At 49.1% G+C, this 22,777-nt stretch overlaps 1 protein-coding gene across 1 annotated transcript in view; it reads left to right on the top strand.

Moving 5' to 3' along the window:
• Window positions 1–22,067, top strand: part of LOC142469045 (sulfotransferase 1B1-like) — a 31,452-nt gene extending 9,385 nt beyond the window's left edge. Inside the window, exons 5-8 of the mRNA XM_075575894.1 lie at window positions 4,029–4,155; window positions 4,837–4,931; window positions 21,048–21,228; window positions 21,730–22,067. Of these exons, the coding sequence (XP_075432009.1) occupies window positions 4,029–4,155; window positions 4,837–4,931; window positions 21,048–21,228; window positions 21,730–21,842 (516 nt within the window). The 3' untranslated portion in view covers window positions 21,843–22,067. The remainder of the gene's footprint in view (window positions 1–4,028; window positions 4,156–4,836; window positions 4,932–21,047; window positions 21,229–21,729) is intronic.
• The last annotated feature ends 710 nt before the right edge of the window (window positions 22,068–22,777 follow it).

Here is a 22,777-nt window from a genome sequence, read left to right as displayed (position 1 = left end):
CAGTTAGTTAGTAGGAGTAGGAGAGAAGAGATTGAAGAGAGGGGACAGAGAATCAGTCTCCCCCTCTTGCCCCACCTGGGTTAGGAGGGGGGGGGAAGTTAAGCTGCCATGAGCAGAAATGCAGAGAGCAAGATCAGGCCTATGATGTTCTGCTGTATGCTGTGTATGCTGCTCTGAATAAAGAACCACAGAAAGAAGCTGCTGTGTGTGTATCACTGTTCCTGGTGTGAGGAGAATGGAGTGTCAGTGGGGGTCTCTCCTCTGGAGACCCCAGGGGATCCCTACTGGCTGGAGGCACTGCACCACCCAGAGAGAGCAAGGTAACCTGTCCCACACCACCTCCTGTCCTGGTTCTTCCCACAACACCGCGGAGCCCTCAGCCCTCCTGTTTACCAGCAGGTCACAGCACCCAGACCACTCAGAGTGACCAGAAGGAGTGTACCCCCCAATCTCATGTCGGGTGGGGTACCATAGATGGGTTACAATTGGAGGCGCTGCTGAGAGGAGGACGGCGCCCCAGGACAGGACAGGTTTTTCCAACAGGACAGGTTTTTCAACGGGACAGGTTTTCAACGACAGAGGACCATGCAGCAGTTTCAAAGACTTTGTATGCAGCACAGAACAGCAGCCATACACTCTGCCGTGAGGGAACCCCTCCTTGAAGCTTCCCCAGGGAGGGGGTTACCCTAATGAAGAAGACCTTGCTGTGGGACTATTCCTGGTGGCTATGCACCAGGGAGCGTACGTCTTTACATGCCTTCAAGGGGACAGAGGTTGCTCTATGATTGCATAGGACCCTCTGTGCACCCATCTACATTACCAAGAAGAAAATAGGGGCCGGTTCCTGAGGCTTCACCAGGGAGCTGGCTGCCTATTAATGGCACTGCAGCAGGGGCGACTGACCTGAGGCGTCCCCAGGGAAGTGTGGCCACCCTCCTGTACCCACAGCGGAGAGTGAGGGGGACAGGGAACTCTGGGGATTACGCCTATGACCCCTGTGCACCCCATCTAAGAAGAAAAGGGAGACAGGTCCCTGATGCTTCACCAGGGAGCTGACGGTCCCTTAATGGCACTGCAGTTGGGGCGACTGACCTGAGGCATCCCCAGGGAAGTGTGGCCACCCTCCTGTACCCACAACGAAGAGAGAGGTAAGGGGGCAGGGACTACATGGGAAATGTCTGTCGGTCCCTGTGCACCCTGCAGTAAGAGTTACTGCGGTCCCTGTGCGAGGCGTTCCCTGATGCTACCCCAGGGTGCGTGATACTGAAAAGATTTCAGGGACAGAAATGTATTTGTGGCTCCTGAATGCAAATGGAGACCACACTGTGCTGGACTATGTTCAATCTGGCGTTTCCTGCTCCTACAGGGATGTCATGTATTTTGTGCTCTCAAAATGGCGTTTCCCGCCTTACCAGGGAAGCCATGTGCTGTTCTGCAAGGATTTCTGCATTTTGCAAGCTTGTGTGATCTTCAGCTTGCAAGAAAGTGCGGGAACTGTTCAAACCCCTCCCCCTTTGCTTGTTCTGGATTGGACTATCCTATCTACCAGGGGGAGGAGCTAAGTGTGTTCCACGGAGCTACAGGAAATGAGGGGCCAGATGCACTTCCACTTCAAACACTGGTGGTTGTGTCTGCCAGACTGCCTTGCTTGCTTCATTATGAGAGACTGGGCCTGTGTGCTGAGAAGCCTGTCAGCAGCACAGAGGCTGATTACATCACTGAGGTCTCTACCATTACCTCCACCGTACCCGAGTATGCTGTTGAGCTGTCAGTTCCATTAACTGTTGCTGGTGCCTTCCATCTGATCCACGCTGCCAGCGTGGGTGCTACACCACAGAGGTATCGGCCGATGCCTCCAACGTACCCGATGCTGCTGGGATCCGTCCTGCTGCTACAGATGGCGGTGAGCTGCATATCCTGTCTACAGATCCCCGCTGGGATCAAGCCCAGAAAGCTGCGGAGCTGTATCTGCGGCGTCAGCAGGAGAAGTGCCGGCCGGCACCACCCCTGATGACTGCATCGATTCTACTGTCGCTACTCCGCCACCGTGAGCTAAGATGGCCGCCGAGTCGCCCAGCCGGGTGAGCTCCAGAGAGATCCAGGCCGCTCCGGTGAGTAATACCCTTCCGGTTGATCCTTTCCTCCTGACATGCAGGGAGTGGAAGAAGTCCCAGGAGGCCCTTCAGGCCCAGGCGCTGGCTGAAGACCACTGCTGTAAGAGCATAGGGAGGGGCAAAATGAACTTGACCCAGGACTGTGCCATTGCTCCTCCCGCGGAGAGTTCCCTGAACATGCCCCCTAGAGACTTTGGTGCTGGCCCCTTGTCACCGGAGGCCCCAGTCCCTGAGTCATCTGCCCCTTCTGCCCTGCATTCCCCATCCAACACCAGTCCCAAGGTGTGACCCTTGACCCCCAGGCCCTCTTCACCTGGAAGCCCCGTGGCTCCCTATGGACAATATGATGTTATGTCTGTTATGCAATTGGAAGGGTCTGTGCATTGGGGGGATAGTGATGATGAGGGGATGAGTTCAATGCAATCTGAAAATGTTTTGTCTCCTGTCAGAGAGGAGGCAGAAGGGACCCCTGTATGGGTAGGTCCTATATTCTGGGTGCTGCCGGGTACTGCTACTGACAGAAGCTTGGTGAAATTTAGTAGAGCAGCCCGAGTAATAGTTCATAGGTTCAAAAAGATGGGCTATGAGTTCCCATATCTACCTAATGATACTGGGAGAATGATCAGGAAGCCTGCTCATTACTATTAATGTGTTCTATTACTGCTGTAGTAGAAATGGTTCTGTTTAGTAAGTCACTGTATTGCCATGTATCTGTGTCCATGCAGTAGTGAGTATGTCAGTTCTGTCAAGCTGGAGTGCATAGGAGTTATTGCATTTCAGCTCATGTAATTTACAGATGTTGCTCAGCAAGGTAAGGGTTATACCTGCTGCAGTCCAAGCCGGGACGGTTGGAGTTTTACCAGAGGGAGTATATAGCCTGGCCTTCGGCAGCTATTGCTAATTCTGGGCCTTCCCTCTGTCAGTCCTGTTAGAACAGGCAGTGGAAAGGTTAATTCCTTCAGTTGGCCTGTTTGTGAGTTTCAGCTCTGAAGTATTGTAGCAATATTCAGAGGCGGGCCTAAGCAACCTGTGAGCATGTTAATCCAAAGGGTGGATATGGGTTGGAACACCCCCTGATGTGTGTGTGAGCCAATCGGTATCCAGCTTTGAGTTGTAATGATTCAAAGTTAGAGACACTCCCTGAGGATATTCAAATTGAGACATGTCTCCAAAAGTATAGTATGTCAGTTAGTTAGTAGGAGTAGGAGAGAAGAGATTGAAGAGAGGGGACAGAGAATCAGTCTCCCCCTCTTGCCCCACCTGGGTTAGGAGGGGGGGGAAGTTAAGCTGCCATGAGCAGAAATGCAGAGAGCAAGATCAGGCCTATGATGTTCTGCTGTATGCTGTGTATGCTGCTCTGAATAAAGAACCACAGAAAGAAGCTGCTGTGTGTGTATCACTGTTCCTGGTGTGAGGAGAATGGAGTGTCAGTGGGGGTCTCTCCTCTGGAGACCCCAGGGGATCCCTACTGGCTGGAGGCACTGCACCACCCAGAGAGAGCAAGGTAACCTGTCCCACACCACCTCCTGTCCTGGTTCTTCCCACAACACCGCGGAGCCCTCAGCCCTCCTGTTTACCAGCAGGTCACAGCACCCAGACCACTCAGAGTGACCAGAAGGAGTGTACCCCCCAATCTCATGTCGGGTGGGGTACCATAGATGGGTTACATATATATATATATATATATATATATATATATATATATATATATATATATATATATATATATATATATATATATATATACATATATATTAGATGTCAATGCCTATTATCAGTACCAATAACAATATATTCCAACATTGCCAGTGGTTATCACTTAGTTCTTATCTTTATGATTGGAAAAACATATATATATATATATATATATATATATATATATATATATAATTTTTTTTATTTTTTTTTATAAAGATCGTCTATGTGGCACGGAATGCCAAGGATGTGGCTGTTTCCTCTTACTATTTTTACTCGGCTAACAAACTTCACCCCCATCCTGGTACCATGCAGGAGTATCTGGAGAACTTCAAAGCAGGGAGAGGTAAGTGCAAGCAATGTGCAAACCTGATGCGATTTGCTGTGTCACTGATTCGATCAAACTTTCCAAAACATTGGATAAATTGGCAAATTTAGATTGAATCCCCAAGTTCTAGTGAAATTGCCAATATTGTTTAAAATCCTATTTCATTTTTTTTTAAGTCAAAATAGCAGCCTCACCACTTTACATTTATTTATTTTCTTAAGTTCAATCGCATTTCGAAAGCAAGAGTTATTGAAATTAATAGAACAGGCAATGTCCAGTGACTTTTAGTATTAAGCAAACTTTTTGATCTAAACAAACATTTAGCCTAACCGAAAAGGGTTAAATTAGCAACGTTTGCAAACATGCAAAAATTTCGCACATTTCTAGTAAAATCCCAATTTTTCTGGGACAAAACCCTGATTTACTCTGAGAGAAAAAAATGAAAACCGAACAAAGGATGAACTTTCCTAATAAGCATGAATAAATATCAGTTTTAGAAAGAGAGATTCTCAAATTGTTTGTTATAATATTTGTTCCAGTTTCTGAGCCATCTACTCCAACACTCCTAAGGTTATTCATTAAACTGTGATTGTGCCAATTGGACTACCAAGTTAACAGGAGTTTCTGTGCGACAATGCCACATTTGACATTATTGCAGCTTAATATACAGTGTATAACCCCCATAATATTTATTCCCAGTTTCATTTGGTTCCTGGTATGACCACGTGAAAGGCTGGTGGGAGAAGAGGATGGATCTGCCCATTCTGTACCTTTTCTATGAGGATATGAAGGAGGTATGTACAATATGGATGTGGCAATTACTCTTAGAGATGGGCCAATGCGTCCAAGTTCAGTTAGAAGAATTCAATTAACTTTTGTAAATGTAGCCCCGAGGAAAATTTACACTTTCTGGCCCCCCTCCGCGAGTGCCGTGTGGTAGCGGGTGCCGCCGGAGGCTGCGACGGACCCTCCGGCACTTCGCGAGGGTGGGGGCCAGTGCAGGGAGCAGCACGAGGTATTGAGGCGCAGGCCGGTTGCCGGGGACGCGATCGGGCCGTCGCTAGGGCCGCGATCGCGTTGCCACCGGCCCGGCTTGTGAAGGAGAGGGCGCCGCCATTGCGCGTTAGTTCGCGCATGCGCAGTAGGCGGCAAGCACAGGCAAGGCTAGGGAGAGATCGCGCGAGGGCAGGACAGAGTAGGGGGAGTTGGTGGCGGCCATTAGGAGTTCGCGCATGCGCAGGGCAAGTGCGCACGCGGCCCCAATGCTTAGGCAGCCCCCTGGGAACTACAATTCCCAGGAGACATAGGGAGACAGGCACCAGGTGCCTGATAGTGGCCAATAGGGCTGGAGGAAGCTCAGCCCGGGAAAAGAGATACATTTCCCGGGCTTTGCATGAGTCAGTCAGGAAGAAGCAGAAGGAAGGAGTAGGAAGGGTGTAGGGAGCGCGTGGCTCCTGCACCAGGTAAGGGTTCTCCTTAGGTCCCCAGGCAGGCCCCAATTCCCGGTAAGGGCAGGGGGTAACTGAAGAGGGACGGACCTAGATAAGGAGGTCACCCTTAGGAGTGAAAGGTGCAGGTTTGGCAGTGCCACAGCGGGTAGTGCTGTGCGCACTGGCAAATAGGCACAGAGTGTGTGCAGTGGATTTGCTGCGGGGTTCCAGGTGGCTGTGTATGATTGCCAGCTGTGCGTTGTCGCTGCATGTGCTGGGCGCAGTGAGTGCAGTGTGTGTGAATGTCTGCAGGCTGACGGTGAGAGCTGTGTGTCTGCTGCAGGCTGTTAGGAGTAGCGAGTAGCTAGTTGTAGGGAGGATTAGGGACGTGGGTAGCTAGGGGAGTGGGGCAGGGTATTACTCCGCAGGCCCTAGGAGATTTCCCCAAGCCACCCCAGGTTGCGGTTCATCAGGGACAGGCCCTAGGTTAGGGTTCCTGTCACGTTAGGGTTAGTTAGGGATAGATAGGGATAGCGGCGGTTGCTGTTCCCGTGAGACGGTGGTGTTACCAAGAGACGGTTGTGTTCCCGTGAAGCGGTGGGACCCTCATTGGGGTTCCTGGAGAAGTACCTGGATAGGATCAGACGGATGCATCGCACGTCTGACCCTTTTAGAAGAGTGTTGCAGGCCCGAGCATCGGAGTGCTCGGAAGGTATTTCTACACATGTGCACCAACAGGCCTAACAGATAATTTAGTGACTGCGCAGTCACCCACGACCTCCGTAGGAGTACGGGACATTGGGTGTGGGGGATTACAGGACACTGGGTGGGAACACCAGACATTGGGCCCGAGGTGATACGGTTAAGGTGATGCGGATAGAGCATGATGTTATGTAATGTGTTATATGTTCTCAAGTAAAGTGTTAGTATCATATATGTGTTGTTGTTGTATTTCTTACCCAGGGCTATCTTTCATAACGGGGATCCTGGGTAAGTGGAGGCGCTGCACCCGGTAAATGGTAAGGGTTTCCCCAGGCTCCCAGCTAGCGGAGGCTCAGATCTCCTGGAGCCACAGGTGTTATGCAGTTACCCTTAGAAGAGGTGTGCCGCAAGGAAAGGGACCGGTTAGACCACAGGGGCCAATGTGAGATTGGGTGGGTCAGGCCGGTTCACAAAAAGGGCTACATTTGGAGGCGCTGCTGAGATATCAGACCTGGGGTGCCCTGTATGTTTTTGTTCTAAATTGTGTCCTATTTTTGTTCCACCATGTGGGTGCTCTCAAAGCAGGAGGTCTACGCATGGGCCTTGAAAGTGAACGTGACTCCTAGCCGCGTGGTTGCCGTGGGGGCAGTCCCGGCTGGCGTGCCCTTGTTAGATGTCCAGGCGCAGGTTCGGAAGCTCCCTGGACTGGCGGGTACGTGGGTCAGAGGGCGAAGGTATGATGACACCTACCAATGGAGTGCTGTCCTGATATATGTAGGCCAGACCCTAAGCGAGGAAGATGGCCCTAAATTCTTAAATCTGCCCGGGGGTCCCACCGATGGGTGCCCCTTTATCTACCCTGACTTAGCAGTATCTGCCTGCACCGAGAGCCCTATAGACATTGACAGTGAGCCCCACCTAAAATGGCGACTCCCGTCAAATCACCGTGGCACGTGTGCGGCTGACTGCCAGCCTGCACAGAAGAATGTTGCAAACCTCTGCCCAGGACTGGCGGGAAAACCAGAGCCCCGCCCCCACACTGTGAGTGACTCAGTACCGAGCTCGCAACATTCCCCAAAAGACTGTGCTGCTCCTCCTCTAGAGTCCACCAGGGGGAGGGAGTGTCTTGAGCAGAAATCAGCAATTTCTGTTCCCCCTAAGGAAAGCAAGGGATGCCGAGAAAAGCACCCTTGGCTGTATAGAATCGTACGGGCCCCCCATTTAGTCTTGCCAATGGTGGTGTGCCCGTGTGCGTTAAGAGACTGGAAGGTGACGGGTGGTTGGACGGACGGGTTCCCTGAGTTAACCGTCGCCCTCACGATGACAGTGGTAGACGGGGAAGAATGCCTGCACGGCCGTCTGAATGAATGTGAGTGTCCCGTTGGTGAACTGACCAGAGGGCCCGAGTGTCCTGACTGTGCGGCGCAGTTCCTGCAACCCAAACTGCCGCAGCCTACCGAGCTGCCAGTGGGGGAGGACACTGTAGCAGAAATGGATTGTTCTTCCCATGAGAAGGAAGAGCAGGAACCTCTGATGGCGGAACCTGCGGAGAAAGATGCGCCTGATGGTGCTACCAAGGTGGGTGAAGCCGCTACTAATTCTTCCACTTCGGCAATGGAGGTGGTGGAGGGGCCGTGTGCCCAAATGGACTTTCTAGACGCTGAGCCGGAGCCGCTGAAGGCGGAGCTCCAGATGTCGGGACCCCAGATGTCGGTTCCAGACCCGGTTCCCGAGCAGGAACCACCGATGCCAGAACCACAGATTCCGGAGGCCCAGGGTAAGGTGTTTGTACCCCCGCCCATGTGTGGTGATTCTAGCGACCAACCGAGCGTGGTGATGCGCCTGCCGGCGGACCACTCCAGTGAGGTCACTGAGCCAACCACCTCAACTGATGCAGACCATGATGTGGGCCCGTGTGCCCTGCAACGGCCAGTCCGGCCTACCACCGAGGTACCAGTGGTCCCAGGCTTGGGATCAGTACCTGCCAACAACGATAGGGGTAAGTTGACTGCCCCAGGGGTGTCGGGTGTGAGCTCCCCGGTGATCGTGGAGCCTGGTGACTCCAAAGGTAGGGTCACCCGGGCGATGGGCTCACCCCGTCATCGCGTCCTGGTGGAGGTGTCTTCCCCAGAAGATCTCTGCAGATCATGGAACGAATCCGACCTCATCCAGGGATCCGGTGTAGCGGACCGGAGCGACACATACTCCTGCACGAGGAGTCTCCAAGCTTGGCCTTCCCGAGACTCGGGACTACCCGAAGAAGTTGTGCCGTCCGCAGAAGAAGTCACCGTTAAAGGGATGGTTGGAGCGGACAAAGACTGTGTTGAGACCGCTCTGGTAGTTTTGGCCTCTCCCAGGTGCGCGATGGAGCGTTATGTCCGCCATGTGGTGAACCGAGGCAAGAGACTGAACCTCCCTGTCTCCCGTGAGACGAAACCGGAGGGTCCGGCAAGGGTCAATACCCCGGACCCCTTACTATTTTTTCTGCGAGAGGGAGAAGGTGGGTTGGTGCAAGGGACTGGTCTTGAGCTCCAAACGACTCACAGGAGTCAAGGTGGGATACCCTCACCCAATCTGTTAGGGGCACTCCACTCTGAGACTCAGCTGGCCTCGGGTATCCATATGAGTATTGATGACAAAATGCATGCTACATGTGAAATGATTTATGCCATGTATTTTCCACTGTATAACCCTCTGTATGGTTGCTACCCAAGCGAGATCGTTGGGATTCTGCGTGGGGGAGAATGTAGCCCTGAGAAAAATTTACACTTTCTGGCCCCCCTCCGCGAGTGCCGTGTGGTAGCGGGTGCCGCCGGAGGCTGCGACGGACCCGCCGGCACTTCGCGAGGGTGGGGGCCAGTGCAGGGAGCAGCGCGAGGTATTGAGGCGCAGGCCGGTTGCCGGGGACGCGATCGGGCCGTCGCTAGGGCCGCGATCGCGTTGGCACCGGCCCGGCTTGTGAAGGAGAGGGCGCCGCCATTGCGCGTTAGTTCGCGCATGCGCAGTAGGCGGCAAGCGCAGGGAAGGCTAGGGAGAGATCGCGTGAGGGCAGGACAGAGTAGGGGGAGTTGGTGGCGGCCATTAGGAGTTCGCGCATGCGCAGGGCAAGTGCGCACGCGGCCCCAATGCTTAGGCAGCCCCCCGGGAACTACAATTCCCAGGAGACATAGGGAGACAGGCACCAGGTGCCTGATAGTGGCCAATAGGGCTGGAGGAAGCTCAGCCCGGGAAAAGAGATACATTTCCCGGGCTTTGCATGAGTCAGTCAGGAAGAAGCAGAAGGAAGGAGTAGGAAGGGTGTAGGGAGCGCGTGGCTCCTGCACCAGGTAAGGGTTCTCCTTAGGTCCCCAGGCAGGCCCCAATTCCCGGTAAGGGCAGGGGGTAACTGAAGAGGGACGGCCCTAGATAAGGAGGTCACCCTTAGGAGTGAAAGGTGCAGGTTTGGCAGTGCCACAGCGGGTAGTGCTGTGCGCACTGGCAAATAGGCACAGAGTGTGTGCAGTGGATTTGCTGCGGGGTTCCAGGTGGCTGTATATGATTGCCAGCTGTGCGTTGTCGCTGCATGTGCTGGACGCAGTGTGTGTGAATGTCTGCAGGCTGACGGTGAGAGCTGTGTGTCTGCTGCAGGCTGTTAGGAGTAGCGAGTAGCTAGTTGTAGGGAGGATTAGGGACGTGGGTAGCTAGGGGAGTGGGGCAGGGTATTACTCCGCAGGCCCTAGGAGATTTCCCCAAGCCACCCCAGGTTGCGGTTCATCAGGGACAGGCCCTAGGTTAGGGTTCCTGTCACGTTAGGGTTAGTTAGGGATAGATAGGGATAGCGGCGGTTGCTGTTCCCGTGAGACGGTGGTGTTACCAAGAGACGGTTGTGTTCCCGTGAAGCGGTGGGACCCTCGTTGGGGTTCCTGGAGAAGTACCTGGATAGGATCAGACGGATGCATCGCACGTCTGACCCTTTTAGAAGAGTGTTGCAGGCCCGAGCATCGGAGTGCTCGGAAGGTATTTCTACACATGTGCACCAACAGGCCTAACAGATAATTTAGTGACTGCGCAGTCACCCACGACCTCCGTAGGAGTACGGGACATTGGGTGTGGGGGATTACAGGACACTGTGTGGGAACACCAGACATTGGGCCCGAGGTGATACGGTTAAGGTGATGCGGATAGAGCATGATGTTATGTAATGTGTTATACTGTATGTTCTCAAGTAAAGTGTTAGTATCATATATGTGTTGTTGTTGTATTTCTTACCCAGGGCTATCTTTCATAACGGGGATCCTGGGTAAGTGGAGGCGCTGCACCCGGTAAATGGTAAGGGTTTCCCCAGGCTCCCAGCTAGCGGAGGCTCAGATCTCCTGGAGCCACAGGTGTTATGCAGTTACCAGTAGTCCCTTAGAAGAGGTGTGCCGCAAGGAAAGGGACCGGTTAGACCACAGGGGCCAATGTGAGATTGGGTGGGTCAGGCCGGTTCACAAAAAGGGCTACATTTGGAGGCGCTGCTGAGATATCAGACCTGGGGTGCCCTGTATGTTTTTGTTCTAAATTGTGTCCTATTTTTGTTCCACCATGTGAGTGCTCTCAAAGCAGGAGGTCTACGCATGGGCCTTGAAAGTGAACGTGACTCCTAGCCGCGTGGTTGCCGTGGGGGCAGTCCCGGCTGGCGTGCCCTTGTTAGATGTCCAGGCGCAGGTTCGGAAGCTCCCTGGACTGGCGGGTACGTGGGTCAGAGGGCAAAGGTATGATGACACCTACCAATGGAGTGCTGTCCTGATATATGTAGGCCAGACCCTAAGCGAGGAAGATGGCCCTAAATTCTTAAATCTGCCCGGGGGTCCCACCGGTGGGTGCCCCTTTATCTACCCTGACTTGGCAGTATCTGCCTGCACCGAGAGCCCTATAGACATTGACAGTGAGCCCCACCTAAAATGGCGACTCCCGTCAAATCACCGTGGCACGTGTGCGGCTGACTGCCAGCCTGCACAGAAGAATGTTGCAAACCTCTGCCCAGGACTGGCGGGAAAACCAGAGCCCCGCCCCCACACTGTGAGTGACTCAGTACCGAGCTCGCAACATTCCCCAAAAGACTGTGCTGCTCCTCCTCTAGAGTCCACCAGGGGGAGGGAGTGTCTTGAGCAGAAATCAGCAATTTCTGTTCCCCCTAAGGAAAGCAAGGGATGCCGAGAAAAGCACCCTTGGCTGTATAGAATCGTACGGGCCCCCCATTTAGTCTTGCCAATGGTGGTGTGCCCGTGTGCGTTAAGAGACTGGAAGGTGACGGGTGGTTGGACGGACGGGTCCCCTGAGTTAACCGTCGCCCTCACGATGACAGTGGTAGACGGGGAAGAATGCCTGCACGGCCGTCTGAATGAATGTGAGTGTCCCGTTGGTGAACTGACCAGAGGGCCTGAGTGTCCTGACTGTGCGGCGCAGTTCCTGCAACCCAAACTGCCGCAGCCTACCGAGCTGCCAGTGGGGGAGGACACTGTAGCAGAAATGGATTGTTCTTCCCCTGAGAAGGAAGAGCAGGAACCTCTGATGGCGGAACCTGCGGAGAAAGATGCGCCTGATGGTGCTACCAAGGTGGGTGAAGCCGCTACTAATTCTTCCACTTCGGCGATGGAGGTGGTGGAGGGGCCGTGTGCCCAAATGGACTTTCTAGACGCTGAGCCGGAGCCGCTGAAGGCGGAGCTCCAGATGTCGGGACCCCAGATGTCGGTTCCAGACCCGGTTCCCGAGCAGGAACCACCGATGCCAGAACCACAGATTCCGGAGGCCCAGGGTAAGGTGTTTGTACCCCCGCCCATGTGTGGTGATTCTAGCGACCAACCGAGCGTGGTGATGCGCCTGCCGGCGGACCACTCCAGTGAGGTCACTGAGCCAACCACCTCAACTGATGCAGACCATGATGTGGGCCCGTGTGCCCTGCAATGGCCAGTCCGGCCTACCACCGAGGTACCAGCGGTCCCAGGCTTGGGATCAGTACCTGCCGACAACGATAGGGGTAAGTTGACTGCCCCAGGGGTGTCGGGTGTGAGCTCCCCGGTGATCGTGGAGCCTGGTGACTCCAAAGGTAGGGTCACCCGGGCGATGGGCTCACCCCGTCATCGCGTCCTGGTGGAGGTGTCTTCCCCAGAAGATCTCTGCAGATCATGGAACGAATCCGACCTCATCCAGGGATCCGGTGTAGCGGACCGGAGCGACACATACTCCTGCACGAGGAGTCTCCAAGCTTGGCCTTCCCGAGACTCGGGACTACCCGAAGAAGTTGTGCCGTCCGCAGAAGAAGTCACCGTTAAAGGGATGGTTGGAGCGGACAAAGACTGTGTTGAGACCGCTCTGGTAGTTGTGGCCTCTCCCAGGTGCGCGATGGAGCGTTATGTCCGCCATGTGGTGGACCGAGGCAAGAGACTGAACCTCCCTGTCTCCCGTGAGACGAAACCGGAGGGTCCGGCAAGGGTCAATACCCCGGACCCCTTACTATTTTTTTTGCGAGAGGGAGAAGGTGGGTTGGTGCAAGGGACTGGTCTTGCACTCCAAACGACTCACAGGAGTCAAGGTGGGATACCCTCACCCAATCTGTTAGGGGACTCAGCTGGCCTCGGGTATCCATATGAGTATTGATGACAAAATGCATGCTACATGTGAAATGATTTATGCCATGTATTTTCCACTGTATAACCCTCTGTATGGTTGTTACCCAAGCGAGGTCGTTGGGATTCTGCGTGGGGGAGAATGTAGCCCCGAGTAAAATTTACTCTTTCTGGCCCCCCTCCGCGAGTGCCGTGTGGTAGCGGGTGCCGCCGGAGGCTGCGACGGACCCGCCGGCACTTCGCGAGGGTGGGGGCCAGTGCAGGGAGCAGCGCGAGGTATTGAGGCGCAGGCCGGTTGCCGGGGACGCGATCGGGCCGTCGCTAGGGCCGCGATCGCGTTGCCACCGGCCCGGCTTGTGAAGGAGAGGGCGCCGCCATTGCGCGTTAGTTCGCGCATGCGCAGTAGGCGGCAAGCGCAGGGAAAGCTAGGGAGAGATCGTGCGAGGGCAGGACAGAGTAGAGGGAGTTGGTGGCGGCCATTAGGAGTTCGCGCATGCGCAGGGCAAGTGCGCACGCGGCCCCAATGCTTAGGCAGTTCCCTGGGAACTACAATTCCTGTGCCTGCATAAAAATTCTTGTTATTCTGATATTCTATCGGTACTGTAGATTTTTAATGTTAGACTGGTCACTCACATGCTTTATGTAATTTTTATTGATTTGGGGGTCTGGGGATCAAAACATTATAATGACCTGTTGAAAATATGTCTCTGAACTACAGTTCAGCACTGCTAATCCTTCATGCAGCTTTACCCCCCTCCCCCCGCAGACAACACAAGGCTCAAGTATTTCAACTTCTTATCGACACCTCTCGAAAACCATTAATTTTCAAAAGCTTGGCTTTGTGATTTTAATCTTCCCTAGCCGAGCGTCACATCTCTGCGCCTGCGTGTAATCCTCTTTGGGTAGGGACCTAGTTGATGATTAATGCACATGCGTGTATAACTTCACAATCATTTTCAAATGCTTGGCTAATCCCTTATGATAATCCATTATGATGACCCCCCCCCCCCCCAACCCTTTGAGGCTTTGTTTACGGTAACGCATGCGCACTTGTGATAAACCCTTCTCGAATTGAATATGTTAATCTGATTATGTAACCAATGAATAAAAATGTAACCAATGGATAAAAATGTAAGCCTTCTTGAAGAATCCCCCCCCCCCCCACACACACATTCACAGTAAATTTAAAGTTCAAGGAAACAAAATGTGAATATATTGAAATATTTATTTTATTTTATCAGGAATAAAAAATACAAATAATAATTTTCAGTGTTTATCTTCTTTGTACACGTACAGTAATGTACAGTAGTGTACTGTAGTTCTTCTGCCAGTTGAAATTTTAGGGCCGGTACATAATAATGGAAGAATGAAAAATACAAATAATCATGAATAATGCACATTTATAATAATAAAAACAGTAATACAAATTTTTAGTCTTTATCTTGTTCGTCATGGCCACATTGCATTCTGTAGTTCATTGAAAGAGGGGGGGGGGTTGTGTAAATCATGACTGTAGATACACTATACACACTATACACACTATACACACTATACACACTATACACACTATACACACTATACACACAGTTCACACAATTTACACATGATACCCCCCCCACCCGTCCTTTTGTAGTGCAGCCTGCCGTCTCTGAAAAGGAAATAAAAAATTAGTGCAGTTAAGTGCATATAATTGCATTGTGTACTATAAAACTACTCCATATTGGACTACTGTATGCAGTTACTACTGACAAACTACTGTACTGCTGCGGCCAGCTTCAGTCTCACACTTTCCCGTCTTGTCCCGCGGCTGTTTTTGGGCTGGCGCCGAACATGGCCGCGCGTCAGCCGCATCTTCCCCGCATCCTTCCCCTCGTTCCCCTCCCCTCGCGACCTCTGCCTCTGCTCTGCCCTGCTTCTCCGGGTCCCCCTCTGCTTCCCACATCCCCCCTTACCCCGCCACCACCTTCGGGGAACCCTGGGCACGCGCGCCACGCGCGCACGCACCCTGGCACGCGTGACTGCGCATCAGTGACGCGCGGCACGCGGCGGGAAAAAAAAACCCAGCCGCATCTGCCCGCACATTGCGGTGGCGGCCGCTGAAGGCTCGGCCGCCACTGTATACTGGAACTACTGTACAGTAAAATACTTTGTAACAAGATTGGTAGTGCAGCCAGCTCTCTCTAAAAATTCAAAATTAGTGCAGTAAAGTGCATGCTGTATACTGTAAAACAATCTGTGCCATACTTACCTGTATCATGCTGTACTTGGTGTGCCTGTACTTACCATACTATAGTACTATACTACCTTCCTGATGCTTGCCCATTACGCTCTATCACAATGGGTAACACAGTCGCAATATGGTTGATATATTTATTACAGCGTTCCACAGTGAGCACATCGTTCCAAAAACTCATTATGCCATTCGCCAACTCATCCTTTTTTGAGGGCTTCACCACTTTTCGGATATGGTCTTTCAGCTGATGCCAGACCATTTCGATAGGATTGAAGTCTGGCGATCTGTCATTGGAGGGGAAAAAAAGGAGAATTAGTTAAAGAGATACACAATAAACAGTGTGAAAAAAAGAGACACGGTTACCGTACTTACTCCGCAGGCGTCTTCACCCAGTTGATACCGCAGGCAAGAATATGCGCAGTTGACGCGGTGTGCTTCGGATGGTTGTCCTGATAGAAACGGTGACCATCTGGGAATTCACGTGTGATGTATTCCACAATCTCAGGCACTATTTGCTCTTGGAAAAACGCTTTATTCATGATTCCTGTAACAAGCAAAGATAAGTGCTCAAAATAATGCACACTACAGTAGTACAGTACAGTGTTTAAGGCTACAACTAAGGCATGTGACTTTGTGCATTATTATACTGTACCATCAAAGATGACGATGCATCCTGGTCCACGCCTAGAGATGGCACCCCACACATGCATCTTCACTGGGTGTTTTGGACGCGGCTTCATAGATATGCGACCTTTTTTGTGGAATGCAAAGGTGGCAAATCTCTCCAGCGATACAGTAGACTCGTCAATGAAGATGCAATCCTGAAAAGTTTCTCCACTGTCGATCCATGCCTGTGCCTGGACCACTCTCTTGATCTTGTTGACGTCCCTTATCATAGGGTACCCTCTGTAATGACAAGGAATAATTTTATAGGTACAGTACAGTTTATTAAACCACACTTTTCACCTCCTGTACTGTCCAGTACTAACCTCAAACGTCCATATTTCCATCCAATTCTGCGTGTTATCTTCTTAATGCTGGTGTCTGATACGGGTAGATTGTGATTTTTCTGCAGTGTCTTTGACCCTTAAGGCACTCTTCTCATCATTCTCTTCACTTATTCTGTCAACCAGAACAGTGGTCTCCCTACAGTTTAAAGGAAAAACACAAGTACGTTACAGTAGGCCACAAGTACAGGTACATTTATGCTCAGTCCTACAGTATGGCCAAATATACAGTAGATATTACTTTAATAGAATAGTTATACTGTAAAAATATACAGCGATAACAATAAACATAGAAAGATACTGTTTAGAATAGAGTTATATAAATATACAGCGATAACAATAAAAATAGATAGATACAGTACAGTACTTACGCGGTAGTTACCGTTGGTGTCCTCTTTACAGTACTTTTTTGGTCTTACCGTGGGCATGATAGCTCACGGTTGCTGCTGGTGTACATCTCCTTTATTCTCAAGCTGAGATCCTTAGAAATCTTTTTAACAGGCATCGATGCTTGTAGAAAGAAATACAAGCACAAGAATGTATATTCGATGTTTAGTCTGTGTATTCAATGTGCAGTGAATCCACAAAATGGATGGTGTATTTATACTTTAACGAGTCACATTAGAAACCGCCCACTTTAACACCTGCACCTCGCCGCCATGCATAAAAGGTGACACACATTGCATAGCCTCCCACTCTATGATCTGTATCTGAACTTGCCCTTGTCCAGATACTGCATTGTGCCATCTGCTTCAATGTATCAACCCCGATTCTACGGACGCAGGAACCCACTCGCCTCTGCCGTGCCTGTCATGCAGAAAAAGCAAAGGCGGCAGCCGTTTCCAAGCCAAGGCCAAAGCGAAAGGCTAAGGCTAATAAAGAAAACCTTATGACGACTCCAAAGGCTACAGGTAAGGCTTTAAAGAAGCCTTATTATGTCAAGAAGAAATTCGGTGATGTACACTCAAAGCAAAACAAATGGTCACCTTCTGCATCAGCCCTCGCCGCCGCTGCCACTTCTCTCCCCGAAACCCAGAGGACATCTTCTCCATCACTCCTCGTCGCCGCTGCCGCTTCTCTCCCGGAAACCCAGAGGACACCTTCTCCATCACTCCTCGCTGCCGCTTCTCTCCCGGAAACCCAGAGGACACCTTCTCCTTCACTCCTCGACGACTCTGTCGCTTCTCTCCCAGAAATCCACAGGGCACCTCCTCCATCACTCCTCGACGACGCTGCCGCTTATCTCCAGGGAACCCCCAGCTCATCCTCTTATGCACCCATCCAACCAAATGTCTACAGCACCCCATGCACAAGATCCAGCTCAGTAAACCGCATGCTGAATGGGTTGTGTAGATATCCCTGGGAACTCTATGCTGGGAAAGATAGATCTTTTAGAGACCATGCTCAATATGGATCAATGGATGGAGAAGATGGATCAATGGATGGAGAAGATGGATCAACGGATGGAGAAGATGGATCAACGGATGGAGAGGATAGAGACTGACATAGCGGGGATACATAATTTGCTCGGATTTCATGCCCCTATATCTCGGACGCCGGAGCAGGAGGGTGGCATGGATGGGATGAATGGGACTTCAACCTTCCATCGCAAAGCGCACCCCCTCCATCAGAAGAATGTGTTCATGTATGCCGTTGACGAGGATGTCATGACAAACCCAGTCAAGACACACCAGGAGGCAACACTGACAAGGAGATCAAGACAGGAGGAAAGCATCCTCCCAGACAACCTACCCTCACCCGCCGCCACAAGCACACCCACTCCCAGAAGAACACCCGCTCCCAGAATCCAACCCACATACGCTTGCATTGAGACGGTGCCCGACATCATCCTGCGCAAGCTGCCCCAGCCACTCAGGGAGAAGTATAGGTTTGCAAGTGCTCGTATACCCCAGAAGCATGCCTTGTTAATTTTCAAGCACCACGTGCCATACTCGTTGTACTTAGGGTGGGCCCACAATGTGAACTACGAAGGGAATCACGAGAAAAAGGCTCTTCCTGAAAATTTGAGACAGACTATTGTGGACGAGTTGCGGCGCTATTTTTAAATTACCGTTCCTTTAATGAAAATCGTGCGAGACTCCATCAATGTCATTTTGCGGCATACAAGGCATCGGCCCTGGACGGACAATCTGCTGGGGATCGAATTTGCTTCATGATTGCTCGTCTGTTAAAATGTTGATTCATTTTTGACTTGTTCATTGTTTAAAATTGTTCTAATATGTTTTTTTTTAAATATACCTGTATGTTTTTAATTACAGTACACCATTAATGTTTTTTTTACTTACAGTACTCCATCAATAAAAATAATGTTGATTTTTGTAGATTGTATTCATACTGTCAATGTTTTTACTGTATTGGACACCATTAATGTATTTGTACTTACTGCACCCATCAATAAAAGAAATTGCTGTTTTTTTTAAATACTGTATACCTGTATGTTTTTAATTACAGTACACCATTAATGTTTTTTACTTACTGCGCATTACAGTACATCAAAACAGTATTAAAACGCATTATCCGTATTTGTATTATTATTACAGTAGAACACACATACTGTACTGTAATACATGTACAGAATAAATGCATACTTTTTATTTTTGGGGTTTATTATACAGTACAGTATGTAAAAAAATATGTAATAAAGCTCCGTTATTCTATCCTAATCAATAAAAATGGCACTGATTCAGATTCAGCAGTGTGCAAGCATCGTTACAAAAATATTTATTATCCATCGAAATCCTTCCATTTGCCGTTCTCAGCCTGATGACAAAGTTTCTTTTTCTGAGGAAGAAAAATAAATACTGTAATTACTGTAATGGTTAGTTCAGTAGTCAGTCCCCTAAAGAAGTTCCCACAGTCAGTCCCCGCAGTCCCAACAATTATTTTCTCGGGGGGCGTCTCTTGTTCAAATACACGCATGCGCCTAGATGTGATGAGACGCATACAGTATGCGTTTCAACAAGGTTCCAATGCACATGCGCCTAGATGTCCACCAATCTACTGTAGAAGCTGCTCAGCCAATGATATTGTTGGACTAAAGTTTGGTGAATTGTGACTAAAAGAACTACAGTAAATAACCATAAGCAAAGAGATTGATTACAAGAGAATTGCTGTAATGTGCATTGATTTTGATATTTCAAAAAAGAATAAAATACGGCAGCCGTACTCACCATAGACTTTGCCAATCGGTTGGTGCCGAGCCACTGCCAGTCCCGTAGTCTTGATTATACACGTAGTTGACAGGTGACAGCGGGCCTGCTAGACCTGTAGTTGCCAGCTGATGAAGCTGGAAATCGCTTTGGTACATGCAAGCTTGCTGGTATCTGCACGTGAAATCCTGCTCAGGCTGCAGGTATCCAGGCGGGGGCTGATAGCAAGGGTTGCCGGTCAGCAGGTTTTCACAGACGGTCAGACCGTTATTGGAAGCCGGTGCTGGCGCTGGCGTATTGCTTGCCTGGGACTGATTATTCCTAGTTGTTTTTACAAAGGTACTGGAAAATTCAGGGGCAACACACCAATACCCTCCGCTTGTAACTCCGGTTGCAGGAGCAATTCGAAAAAACCGCGGATCGATACATAACTTTTTCCTTATCGCGCGCTTCCACCCCAGAGCATCTAGTGAAAATCTGTAAAAGTCATAATTTTCGATAAAATATTGATAAGATGGCCACAGTTGGTCAAATTTATCTGCTGAACTAATTGCTGACCATATTAAATAAGCGTACGTTATGTTGGGCTTTCTGAACACGGACTGCAGTGATGTACAGTACTCATTTCTGGACCTCTCTGGACAATGGAATAGAACACCAGACACTTTGCATTTAGTTTTTAATATGAAATGCCTAAATAGATACAATGTTGTACAACTTCTTCAGTACCAAGGTCAATTCACAAAGGACCACTATGGCATTTTTTATACACCTGCAAGTCGACACATTACTGAAGCGCATGCGCATTACAATTCATGAATATCTGCCACCTGCCGGATATGCGAAGAATTGCAACCAATTAAATCCGAAACATTCTCATTAAACAGATCAAGTGCGGTGGACGCCGGCATGATTGCGACATGAATACGGCACTAATGCCGCATGAACGCGACGAAGTGCGTGGCATTCGGAAAAAGTCACCGGAAAATATTGGTGAAGTGTTAGAATAAAAGCGGCCATAAAAGGGGCCGCGGCTGTAGCAGTTTCTAAATGCAACATATTTAAGATGGTCATACTGTATGTATGAGTTGCTAAACACACACACACAGTAACAAAAGGGGAAAAAATCAGCGCTCAATTCATGATGTGTAAACTAAAGCTAAATATTACAAACAACCACCTATTGGTCACAAGTTCGTATAAATATAAATAATGAAAGTATATGTAATATCCAAAATATCAACTTGGGGGTTAGTACTGTATAAGGAACAAAGTCTTAGTCCGGAGTATATATGGTCAAATAAAGTGTCTAAAAACGATATAAACCGACATGAGAAACAAAACTTCCACAGAAGGCAGCGTTGCAGCTTCTACCGGAGAAACCACATCCAGAATAGAAATTTAAAGAACAAAACAAAGAAGCACAGGCTACATAGTACAGTACAGTTTTGATATAAAAAGGGGAAGATAAAAGCCAAATGTATCACACTCGCAAACATCGGTTAAAGTTGCGTATTGGTAAAAAAGCCTGATCACAGGTAAAGACGGCACAGCGTCCAGCAACACTCGAGCATTGAAGAAGGTGGAACTTATTGCTATGTTTGTGTAAGACGTGAATAAGCATGTGTTGTGTAAAAAATGTATACAATCATATTAGTAGTTTCTAAATACACCATATTTAAGTTGGTCATTCTGTATGTATGAGTTACTAAACGTGTGTGTGTGATGGAGTTTATATATATGATTTGGGAACTTATGGCTATATCATTGTAATTCTACAGGACTTGAGACGTGAAATCCTAAAAGTGGTGGGCTTTCTGGAAAAGCACCTGGACAACGACGTTTTGGAAAAGATTGTCCGCCATGCTTCATTTGATGTAATGAAAGATAACCCAATGACCAACTACAGTTTAATACCATCTATTTTGTTAGACCAGTCAATCTCACCATTTATGAGAAAAGGTGGGTACATTCAATGGCTCAAGGCCTTTACCTGCACTGGTTCTTTGTAGTTAATCTACTGCCTTAGCTATGCTGTTCTATAAGAAATCCAGGTCTGATGATAACATACTGTAGTGCTTAGAAACCAAATGTGGAATTTGAAAGGAAATGTATGTACTGTACAGTAGGTGTAGTGATACTGTCTAGAATTCATTGTGCAATGATGTGGGTACTGTAGGTACAGAGAAAATATGCTGAAAATGTATGCATATATTTTGTCCGGACTTTATATTAGCTGTTTTTTTTGTACTAGATTGACATTTGTTCATGTCAGAACCACCAATGGGTTCTAAATGTATCTTGATTTTTTTTTATATCTGTTGTATAACCATGAAGTAAGTACAGTACAAGAATGAGTTGTTTTCAGTCAGCTCAAAATACTGGGTATAAAATTACAAATGTATATTAACTGAGAAACATATTTCACAACTCTCATATACAGTGTGTGGCTTTTTATTGCAGGGGTTTCAGGAGACTGGAAAAATTATTTTACAGTGGAGCAGAACAATAAGTTTGATGAAGATTACAGGAAGAAAATGTCAGGGACCACACTTTGTTTCCGGACCGAAATCTGAACTCAAATTATATGAAATAAATAATTGCACTTGTGATTGATATACATGTAGTCACATTGCAAACCGGTTATTCATGTATTCAATCTTCTACACTTGAACACCTACTGTGTAGTAAGTGTCCATTTTATATTTTGTTAGATTTGCAGATAGTGTGAGTAAAATCTGCAATATGTATAATTTATATGTAACCAAAATTATATCTAAATAAAAAAATGATATCACTACTGTTTTGTAAAAATGTGCTTTACTTATATAAAGTAAATATGGAATACACACTTTTATATATACATATATATTGTGTGTGTGTTTGTGTTAAATGTTAAAATCGATAAGAACTAAAGAGTGACACACGGCTCCTTTGCATGTCATTACCCAGAATCCCTGGCTGCAGTAGAAGCGTTGTTTGCTAAGCGATAATGGGGAAAGATAAGTTTGCTGACCAAGTGATATTATACAGCTCAACCCCGTTATAGCGTGATCGGCTACAACGTGGATCCGCTTATAATGCGGTTTCAGCGTGGCTCCTGTTTTTAAAAAGCTAGGCCGCATTTTTTCCCGAATGCTTTCTTGCTAATGGACACACACACATCACCCCCCCTGCACATCACACACACACACACACACACACACCCCTGCACATCCCATCCCCCCTGAACATTGCCCCCCTCACATCCCGTCCCCCCTTCCTGCACATCACATCACACATAATACTCCCTTGCACATCACCTTTGGTGGTATGCCATCCAGCCGCCGAACATACTGTGTAGGCCCCGCAATGAAGGCACAACAGCAGTTTAGAGGCGTCTGCTGCAGGGGGGAAAGCTGCCCTCCCCTTCCCCCGGACAAACTAGATGCACTTTTTTTATATGCTATGAGACACACACACGAACACACACATACTTAAACACACACACACACTTACACACACTTTTCCT

This window comes from Ascaphus truei, chromosome 18, assembly GCF_040206685.1.
Source record: "Ascaphus truei isolate aAscTru1 chromosome 18, aAscTru1.hap1, whole genome shotgun sequence".
Taxonomy (NCBI): Eukaryota; Metazoa; Chordata; class Amphibia; order Anura; family Ascaphidae; genus Ascaphus; species Ascaphus truei.
Note: the sequence above shows the minus strand (reverse complement) of the source record. Positions and strands in the feature narration are given on the sequence as shown.